Source organism: Rhopilema esculentum, chromosome 9 (genome assembly GCF_057945365.1).
Source record: "Rhopilema esculentum isolate cy_ngs chromosome 9, ASM5794536v1, whole genome shotgun sequence".
NCBI lineage: Eukaryota > Metazoa > Cnidaria > Scyphozoa > Rhizostomeae > Rhizostomatidae > Rhopilema > Rhopilema esculentum.
Genome location: NC_142823.1, coordinates 1,480,690 through 1,491,910, shown reverse-complemented (window position 1 = coordinate 1,491,910; position 11,221 = coordinate 1,480,690). Strand labels below are relative to the sequence as shown.

At 36.5% G+C, this 11,221-nt stretch overlaps 1 protein-coding gene across 4 annotated transcripts; it reads left to right on the top strand.

Annotated features, from left to right (window-relative positions):
• Positions 1-41: 41 nt before the first annotated feature.
• LOC148959527 (uncharacterized) lies at positions 42-10,119 on the top strand. Of its 4 annotated transcripts, none has more exons than XM_089110165.1 (5): positions 42-435; positions 1,320-1,383; positions 7,184-7,441; positions 7,979-8,013; positions 9,895-10,119. In XM_089110165.1, the coding sequence occupies exons 1-5, from the start codon at positions 342-344 to the stop codon at positions 10,032-10,034; spliced, it is 591 nt and encodes a 196-aa protein (XP_088966291.1). In that variant the 5' UTR covers positions 42-341; the 3' UTR covers positions 10,035-10,119. The 4 variants fall into 4 exon arrangements, with proteins under 4 accessions (XP_088966291.1, XP_088966293.1, XP_088966294.1 ...); XM_089110167.1 differs by lacking the exon at positions 42-435 and adding an exon at positions 466-726; XM_089110168.1 differs by lacking the exon at positions 42-435 and adding an exon at positions 764-969.
• The last annotated feature ends 1,102 nt before the right edge of the window (positions 10,120-11,221 follow it).

The window sequence follows — 11,221 nt, the reverse complement described above, 5'->3', positions numbered from 1 at the left end:
GTCTCGTTTCAGTAACCACCGAGCGGGTAAAGAGGCTTTGTTGTTATGGAAACTACGGCAGGTGCGGGGTTAAATTGCAAATAAAAAATGGCTAGTTAGCTCACCGCAGCGGCGACCGATTTTCTTTAATCTTGAATTGAAAGACAATCAGGGAAACAACCGCGAGCGAAATCCTTCTTATACTATTGAAGAAAACCGTCCAAGGACTTAGAACCCGTTCGAAAAGTGTTTACAAACAACTTACGCTTATGATCAAAGTAATCTTAATTTTTTTTGCTGCTCGGATTGAAGTTTCACGGAGATGCCGCTACTGAAGTTCTAAGCTTTCTCGCATTAATTACATGCAAGAAGACATCAAATTGTCATTTCACAGTTTCAATGCTGATGTCATACCAAAGTTTGCTGCCCAAAAGAAAGTATTAGAAAGCACAACTGGTAAGTTTGGCGATAATTTATTCCCCCATGATGAATTACACATTGTATCACAAATTTTCCTCATGAGATCGATTCGTGACCTCAGTCGTTAAAACCATAATTCAACTTGTCAAAGTTTTTTATTATATAAATAGCATATACGCAATAAAGTACAATGGCGGTTTATCAACCATGACATCTTTGCCTCGAGCAAAGCATGAGGGAGTTTAATCAGTCATTTTTGGGTAGTTTCATCAAAACACGGAACATTTCTATAATCCAAGTGCGCATTTAAAAATTGACCCGTTTTAGGTAAGAGCAATGATAAACTTTGATACTTTTAAATACATTTGACAGTTGATTATGTTATTGCTTGTGGTCTATTTGTGTAAGGCTGAAGCTCTTTTTTGTTGACACAAAAGACTATCGAGGGAAAAATCTTTTGTGCTAGTATTGCTAGATACAAAGAATACCTGCCTTGTTGTAATATCAAGAGATTGATTAGCTGTTAAGGTGGCATTGAAGATGTTCTGTTTACTTCAAACATTAACTCAGGTAATTAAAAGATGTTGTTTTTTGTAATTCTGTCAGTTGTTATATGGCAATGACTCATTAAGAAATGGCTGGTAAGGTGTTGAGTTTGGTTTTCTTAATCTTTGCTAACCTATACAACAAGATCATGTGTACAAAACTACATGATTCAAAAGTATGGCTCCATGCCTAAAGATATAATCATATTGGATGTTGGTGTTCTTCACAAGACCAACAACATCAAAGATTCTCTGTCCATTATGTAGCATTGTGGACTTTTATCCCCCACTAAATTGGATCAAGGTCCAACTTATTAGTTAAGTTATTAGTTAAGCATTACTTTGATAGCTAAATTTTGAGTTTTTTGTACTTAGGATATGACACAATGAATGAAGCCAAGACAATATCTCTCCGTTATAGACATGGAAATACAGGAGGGTGAGTGAAAAATAGATACAAATTAGATATTAATTGTGTATCATTTATAAAAGTTAGTCAAATCAGTCATACCTTGGTGCCAGCTTCATCAAAAGCAATGTCAATCTCAAAAAATCATCGATCAACAAAATGTGCAAGATATTTTTTCTAAACAGCCTTTTAGTTCAGAAAGTTTGTGTACTTCAATATCCTCCTCATGTCCAGCTATGTTCATAGTTGTGAAGTTCTAGATATAAATTTTCGATAAACCAGGCACTACGGAGCGTCGAGAAAAGTGGAGGTTCTAAAAAAGTGGGGGGGGGCTAAAACCATATAAAAGGAGGCTTTTCTGGTAGTTTGATACTTAATATTTGGCATTTTTGCAAAAAGTGGCAGGGCTAAAGCCCCCCCAGCCCCCTGCTCCGCGGTGCCTGTAAACAAGGTTTAATCTATTATAAACCTTTTACTTTAAGCTTTAGATTAATGATGAAAACATATAAACTTGTTCAAAACATTTGATTTTGATAAGCACTGTTTTGAAGGTAGAGAATTTCTGGTATAGTTAAGTTATGCAATGATTGCTATCATAGACATGTTTAGTTTGTTAACTAAGATATTAAACAAACAATTTATAAGGGTTATAGAAAAATTAAATTTTTGGCAGATCTTGTGAAAGTCACAGAGACTCTCTCATCCTGCTTTTCATTAATTATGCTAGATATTGTTTTTAAAGCCAATAGATTTAGTTATCTGACCAATCCATTTAGTCGATCCTAGAGCAAGTTGATAATGTTTGAATTTTATTTTCTTGCTATAGTAACCTGGTACTGCTTTTTATTGTCCATGTTGCACAAAATTGTTTCTTCCTCGCTAAGGTTATTGCTACAGAAAAATACATCCATGTTTTGTAAACACTCTTCTCGTTGAATTTTTAGCATTGTAAACCCTTTCAAAACCAAATCCTGAAATCTAGATTAAATTTTTTGAAAGTAAACTTTTTAAGTGGATTGGCAATGAAACAATTAAATGCTACAAAGGACACTTAATTTCGAAATCAAAATAAGTCTCACAAAGAATTAAATGAACAAAGGCTTTAGCACAAGAACATACAATCTAAACAGTTGTATACTTAAACTGGTGGGATTTTGTATGGGTCATTGTATCTGGGATTATTTAACTGAGAAACATACATGTCGTAGTCACCTGTGTACCATTATCCCAGAAAAAGCATGTCTTAGGATAAAAATGAATAACCATGCTGAGAATCAGTGTGTTTATGCTTGTAACTGACTTTTAATCCCTTCTTTTTTGCTCTTAAGCTCTCAATCCGGAATTTAGGATTTAGGGGTCTGGTCGAACTGCATAAGAAAGCAAAATGTTTATAGCTGTCAAGTGGCTGCCTGGGTTCTGAAAGCTAATGTCTTCTTTTCCCACTGAAGGAAAATTGTTTGTATCATATCTGTGTGCTCATTTAAAGTATGGAAAATCCTGGGATAACATTTATAATTTTTTGGGTTTGGAGGCTTGAAGATTCCAAGTCTGAAATTAAAGAACTATTAAGGAACTTCTTGGTCTACGGTGTTATCGACAGGTTCTTTAATGAAGAAAAGCGTGTAATCCAAAACTCACATGCTGAATGGAGGGGAAATAAACGTTTTTGTTTGGTTGCAATGGTAATTTCTATTTGTTGTTCTTACGACAGTAATATACTGGATGATCAGTATCAGTGCAAGGCCAAATGTCCCAAATGGCTTGAAGGACAACGACTTCTTATTTTGATGTTCAGTTTTACAACCTAAACACCTGAATGGAGAAGGAAATCGACTTCTTTGTTGGGTTAAAATCCCACGCAACTTGGTCTGCAATCCCCTGTTTGAGCTGATTCTTATCGGCGTTTTTGAAGATATATATTTCATCAAATTAGACACGCCAAGCAAAATCTTGAGATGGAAAATGGTTAGATTAGGATCCAAATAGAACCGGGCATAAGGCCTGGGGATTCACCAATTCACTGAATGGATATATTTAAATCCATTCAGTCTGTATGAACAACCATCCCGCGTGCTGTAGAGAGAAAGACAAAGATTGTTGTTGGGCCAAACCAGCTTCAGTAATACCATTGTTCGATGTGAACTTTATCTTTGGTGAACCAAGCTACTTTTGCATTCATCATCATCAGGTACCATCTTCTATCAGAAGGTACCATGACCCTCCAACTATCCCAAAATCTGAGTTTTGGTTTGTTGTAATGGTCATAGATAAAACTAAGGGGCTAATAGTAGAGATGGGCCCCCAGAACCACCTCTGCAGTGTTTTTAAAGGGACACCATCCCATCCCTCTTTCCGGGAGTTCTTCCGCCCGAAGCCGTTGACCCCTGGAGTTGTAGCTCATCCGCCCTCCTTGCCGGTCTCCCGCCGAGTTAGCCGCTGGCCATCGCTCGTAGCCCTGAGCTAGGGAACCCTGCCAGGTGGTAACAGTCGGGTCAGGCTGGACCTGTAAGCTAGTGGAGGGAAGGGACGCTTCAATTCCCCATTCATGTCCTGTCGGGGCATGCCACTGCCCTGACTTTTGCATTACTTGCTCCTTGGAAATGGTGCTCTGTGAATTGTGTTCCGTTCCTTTATAAAATCAATACAATAGCAGCATGAAATGTGTATGATATAAACCCGTTTTCAAGTTTTGTTCAATTGAAGGCCGCCATTTTTGCTGACGTCAAAGTCTACGCCGATTAATTTTGCGAGCAATCGATAAAGGTCAAGCTGTATTCCCTTTTCAAAATTTTCTGAATTTTTTCAATGGATTCTGAAAAAGCGAACATCAGCTACAGGTTTCATGACTATGCCTCTATTCATCTTACAATGCTGCGTTAATGAAATCTCATTTGTATACATATAACACAGTTAATTTCCGAGCATTCTGATCCAGGGCTGTCAATCAAAACAGTGACCATACAAAAATATGTTCGCACAAGAATTTATCTCATTTTCAATTTCATTATTTGCCAAAAAATAAGCTAGCTTTGCTGTTAATCACTGCTATCCGCTTCCTGCATTTTCCCTGCCTCCCTCTTCTTCTTCTTTCCCATCATCAACTTTCCTCGCGTTATGAAAGCTCCTTAGCACATTCAATGTCACTTTTCCAATCAACGACCATCACAAATGATTCTTCAATAACACCTTAAAGTAAAAACCGACATTGAGGAAGCTATTAAATGCAAATCCAAAAAGCGCTTGCACGCTTTAAAGTAATCTTCTAACCACTATTAAGTTTTAATGTTCATCGCTGCACTAGCATTGTTGCATGTTTGTAGAGCTTAAGCAGGTTGCCTGGTTGCGCCATCCTTGAATTATGTCTGATCGAACATGAAAAAGCAGCAGCTTAGAATCGTCTTTGCTGTTGAATATCCGGGCCAGTCTTCGCATCATTTCAATATCATTCACCTGGAAGATAGGTATAAAGAATACTTTATTTTTCACATCTTGTGATTATCATTATATCTTGTTAGTATCTTGCCGGCCTTGTCAATGTAGAAGGAACTAACTCCATGATCTAGCGAATTCGGGGATTTCAAAAAGTTCATCTATGTTTGCTTACCTTATTTGCAAGCTAACCTATCTAATCTGTTTACATTTTAAATGCCATTGATTTTAAACGAGCATATGCTCAAATACCAGCGTTAAATTACGCCAGGCATGCTAGACATCCACTCGTTTATACCATATTTTGCATCGACACTCATATCGACAGCAAGCGAGCATTGCTCTAGCTGCTATGTTTCAAAACAAATCAGTGTCTTCCTTTAGGAATTCCTATTTTATTAAGCCAAAATGAGCTTCTTCACTTTTTTGTAAGTCTGTTAACTTCGCTTTTACCTCGCTATTTGTTCATGTTTGCTACATCATTGGATGTTTTTCCACCTCAAAGTCTTTAGGTAGAAAATGGGTTTTTCAGTGTGGGTTACTATCATTGAACTCGCCTTTTCCAAAGAATGCTGCAGCCGAAATTCAAAGGGGCTGTAGAGTATGATCGATAAAGTATGACATACTACGATGGGCCTGTGGACACATTGGCCTCAAACAGCCAACAAATACCCTTTTTGCGAAGAAAATTGCAGTTACGCACCTGCTTTTTGTTCAAGTAGTGTCTTGGTTTACATCAAAGAGAGGATCCTAATATGTCGCAAGTTTGAGCAAGATTTTTCAGGGTAATGATGTACATAACCCTTCCGGAGTTTTATAGCTCTATCATTTAGCTACTTTGAGTGTTTGTGTGGGAGATGTATTGGTTGCAATTATCATTTACCTAGATATAAATTATCTGCCTTCTTTCGGTAATTATCTGACGCTAATACTCTTAAGAGTGTCGGACGAAAGGTACTTAAGAAGTAATATTTCCGTCACTTCGTGCCGTCTTCAAATTTTGCGGTACAAAAACTTATTTAGTTCTGTAATTCAGTTTGTGTATTCCTAAGGTGTTCTCTCTACTTATAGATTATAAGGTTTTGTTCTTGAAGTTTCATTTAATGCTGGGTAAGCACCATGCGAAAATCATTAAGGTTCAGAGGTTGTTAGCATATTTAACCCTTTTTTCTGTGGCATCGAGATTCAGTCTCTTGCAAGAACATATGAAATACGAGCTATCTTCAAATAAACGAGCACCGTGTACTCTCATCTCGCTTTTTCTCATTGCAGAAATCAAAGCCTCGTTATTTATATTTTTCATGTCAATGGCAACCTTTCTTGCTCTTGTAGCTTTGCTGTAGAAAAGCCCTCATTTCTCCTAGAAAAGTGAGGGCTTACTTATACTTTTCACCCAACAATGTAACTGGAAGATTTCAAGGGGCTGTCGATGGCTATAGCCAGGAAAAGCAAAATTCCATCTTTCCCTTACGAAATTGCTAGAGCGATTAAATTTTATTAGTGATCTCCTTCATTAAAGAGTTTGTTTTCCACCTTTGCTAAATTCAAAGAATATTCATATTGCCCAGTGTCCTTTGAATAAAAAATCACCGGTTCTCGCATCCATTCTCCACTATTTCTGTCATTTCATCACTAAAAAACATTCAAATTTCCATTCCAGTTTTGCTTCTTTTGTTTTGTTTCATCTGAAATAGTCTTTGGCCCAGCCCACTGATTAAATCCCAATACAAAAACTTTTTCCAAGTTCAATAAACTGCAACCAATGTTGCCTTAAACAGGCTGATTTACCTAATCCAAAATACCTCGAATTTGCTACTTTTATTGCCAGTCATGGCAACCCCCTTTCTCTCTGCCTGATGCTATTATTTTCCTCAAGCGCATTTCTGTGATACGGGGGTAAGTGTACATGTTGTAAGAACCATAGCTTTTTAATGTATGAAATAATGCAAATGGTTTTGACTGTGTTTCGAATCACTGGCAATTAGCTGGTAAAGGAGAGGAAAAGTGAGACCACAGTTGAACAAATTTCTTAACAAATATTCCGCCACAGAATTCCGTTTCAGTTAAAAACTAAAGAATGATTGTTTCACAGTTTTGAAAACTGTTGCAGTGAAAATTTTGCCATACAATTATAGTCTGTATGGATCTAGTCCAAGCATTGAAAGCTAGTCAAAATTTTATATGCCTGGAAACATACGAACGTAAAATTTGGAGTTGCAAATTAGAACCGTCCTGTTCTTTACACTGTAGCATGTGTTTGTGTAAGAAAAAAGCAACGTTTAGTCTTGTCAAGTCCTTGAAAATCTCAAAATGATGACTATGTTGATGGTCGGCCATTTTAATAACATGTCAGCCTCGGTTTGTATTACATGTACCTCTTATTCACTTTTCTATATTTCAGTGACCCTACAAGCAAACTATTTGCCAACAATGCTAACTTCAACCTGCCTAGCTTACTGCAGTCCCAGACGAGACTAAAAGCTCCTCTGAAAGCTCCTTCGCAGTTGAAAAAGGACGTTTCTGTAGAAATTGCAGCGCCATTCACAATAATGAGTTACAGGCCAGAGAAACTTGACGCAGTCAACAAAGCTTCGCTGAAAACCCAGCAGTTGACTAGGACGAGAAAGGCCTCCAAGACTTTTGCAGGATCAAATCCAAGGTAACTCTGAGTGTCAATCTAAGGTCACTCTTTCTGTAAATCCAGGAATATTCTTTGTGTAGATAGCTCTCAGTGTTAATCCATGGTAACTTTTAGTGCTTACCTAGAGTAGTTCTGTGATCAATCCAAGGTAACTCTTATTGTGGATCCAGCATGATTCAATGCGTCAAACCTTGGTAACTCTTGGTGTCCACCCCGGATTACACGTCATAGTAACAATCCAAAGTAACACATACTGTGAACCAGGGTCATTTTCCGTGTCAGTCCAAGGTAGCTCATTGTGTCAATCCTAATAAAATCTTAGTGATCATCCAATGTAAATATTAGTATTAACCCAGGGTGACTCTAAGATCAATCCATGGTAACTCGTAGTTTCAGTCCAAGGTTACCCTTAATGTCAATGCAGAATATTTCTAAGTGTTTTCAGTCTTTTAATTTTCGTTAACGCCTAATGAAGCATTTATTCGCTCATTTTCTTCTTGCATTTATCGTATTCCATGGCAGTACGATCATTTAAATCAACAAAATCTTTTTCAGATGGAAATCCAAACAGCCTGATCTTCCAAATCGTGGTAAGTCTTGTCAATTGATGATTTCTAATCAGCAACTTTTGAATAAAATCAAGTGAAATGTAACATTTTGTTTTATTAGATTATGTGATGTTGGAATTTCTAGACAGGTTCTCCAAAACTCGATACAGTAGAGTCCCGCATATTAACAAGCAACTTTTTCAATTTCAGTTCTGTTGCTTTTGTTAAGGGATGAGATAAACTTCAAATCAGGGTCAAAGTTTCTTATTAGATAAATAATGTAGTGTTGATCAACTTCTTAGATATAAGCCGTATAATCATGAAGCAGAACTTATCTTAATGAATACAGATGAAGGAGACGAATTTAAAATAAAAAATTCCCAAGGATGTAAAGACCATACATTTTAAGTTATTGACAATCTGCAGAGGTACGGTGTTACAAAGGCAAAGATAGTTACACATAGTTATAGCTCCACTGGCAAGCGGCACTGACTGGACAACCTTTACAGTCAGTCATATGCTCGCATTTTTGATTGGCTTATTTCGATCTACAACAGAGTTTATATATATTTCCTAAGTTAGAGTTTTCGACCTATGTTCTGACGTTTTATACTCTGAAGGGTGTCAAACGAAAAACTTGGCATGTTTCAAGTTATTAGTTTTTTTCAAAGCCAATGTCAATACTATCAAAATTATCAAAATCAATTTTTTGCCACAATTTTCAAAGGTTTCAATATAAACTTTTTCAATTAACCAAAAACAGCTTTGTATCAGTTACTGAAAAAGAGGTCTTACTTTAAAAATCATGTTTCGTGTTTCTCAAATTTGCATTTCTTATAGACACTCCTGCAACACCCTGTTTACTAATAAGATATTGTTATAAGATAATGTTATAAAACCTTTCCATTCCTTATTATATACGCTATAGCTCCATGAAAAGGAAGCTTTTTTATTCTCAATCCTTTCCTATGCTCCTCTTTTCATGTTTGAAGATAGCCGGGATTTGTTCGTCACAAGAGTTGAAGAGCAATTGGTTTAGCATGTTTCTGTACCTTTTTAGAATTTTTATGTTGATGACCAATTTAAAGAGAACGAAATGATTTATTCCTCAATATGTAATTCGCTATCTGACAAAGGTAGTAAAATTTGTTTTGGACTGGCAAGGGATGGGACATCGTGCTAAAGAGAGAGCTGAAGACTATCGAGTTAAAAGATGTTAGCTTGGAGAGGACATGGGGAAATGAAGATGCTCGGGTCGGTGAACCTTTCACAGGGGACAATTTTCCAGAGGCGGATCCAGACAAAAATATGACATTCTCAAAACCCATTATGACCGAAGGGCCACGCCCATTTCCCAGAAACGCCAAAGAAAATGATTTCAGTGCTTTAGGGGTGTAATGATAAAAAAATATCGTTAGTTTAAGAGGAGCAATAGAGACAAACAAACAATAAAAAGTGGCAGACAGCAAGGAGGGATGAAGGGAGCCAGTTGACTCCCAATATTTTTGGAAGACAATCGCCTTTTATTCTAAAAAGGATGGAAAAAATTTGATGTCATCTTATCAAAACTCTCCTGGATACTAGGTTAAATGAAGGAGAATTTGGTGTTTCATCGGAGAAGTTCGAAAAATGTTTTGCAAATGTAGAACGGAGTTATATTAAATAAAGCTAATGTGTAGAAATGAATACCTTGTATATATAATAAATAAAAAAAAGCTAATCTTGAACCTTAAACCTGAGCTTATCCATTACTTGTAGCATTATAATTAGAATAATCAAACTGGAAAAATCTGACATTCTCAAATGAGAATGTTGAGAATGTCTCGATCCGCCCCTGCGATTTTCACCGGGATTTTTACACTGGGTTGTAATCGATGTTAGCAATGTATATCATCCAGCTTAGAGTATTTTCCTTTTTTGCAGCAAGCGACTATCCTGATCCTCTCTTCAAGGCTAGCAAATCATTTTTAGCAAGAATATCAGAACTTTCTCAACTTGAATTGGAAACCGTGAAATTGGAGAAAACCAAGAAATTAAGGAAGAAAAAGCCAGCAGATATATGAGATTTCAATAATAACAAACCTTTTAAATACTGTAAATATATTTTCTATTGCTTTTTGATAAAGAAAAATAAGTCAATATGTCGAATTGGATGTTTCTTTTGTAGCCTCACCTTTGCGACAAAATGTTTGCCAGAAATGATAATGGATCTTTCAGACTGACTTGACATTTAAAATAGTAAGAGATTCAAATATAAAGCATTTAAATAGGACTGTCTTGAAAACATGGAATGTTAGAATGTTGGAATGTTGGAATGCTGGAATGTTGGAATGTAAAACTTATATAACTATATAACTACATGCTAACAAAAATATTTATGTTTAATTTGGGTTCGTTGATACGAAAACGTATCGTATAGGAAGGTATTACCTTGCAAAGGCTAACTTTCTTCTATTCATATTCCAACATTCCAGCATTCCAACATTCCACATTCCATGTTTTCAAGGTAGCCATTTAAAAGGCCAGAGATGTCTTGGAACAGTTATTATACATTTTATAGATACCATCTTTAAGACTGTTCCTCTTTCGGCTTCACATTCTATGAGTGAATTTAAATGAAATTAGCCATTTATAGAATTTGTTAAGTCAGTTCAAATTGTGGGTCTTAATATTCACATGTAGAAAAAGTCACATTGCATTTAATCACTCAAAGCAAACTGACGTCACTTCTATGATCTCATTTGTTCAGGTAAGGAGACACACAAGGACCGATATGTAGAGGGAATGGGGGCCTTGCTTTGTTTTGGACGGGGGCGTACCATTTTGGTTCGAAATTTGAACCCATCATCCCGCACATGTCTGAAAAATGCGACCCATATGATTAAAACTATACCCATAATTCCGCAAGGCGATAAACTTTTCTCAAGCCGCAACAAAATCATTAAACAAATTTCGTATGTCCTCTGCCCCGGAATCTCAACATTGCCCACCAATTTCATTCATTGCATTGTTTTCTTTGGTGTGTCTTTATTCCTTGTTCATCTCTCTGGGTTGTTTATTATTTCTTGTGTCTTCTCTCGCGTCCTGGTTGCTCCTTTAGCGTACTGCTTCATCACATAGGATATGACCCCTTTGTTTAAGCTTTCCATATTTATAGTTGTTTTTTCACCCCCGTTATTATATACTGAAGATGACTCTAGCTAGAGTCGAAACGTTAAATTTAATTTAATATAATGGCCTTGTCTATTTA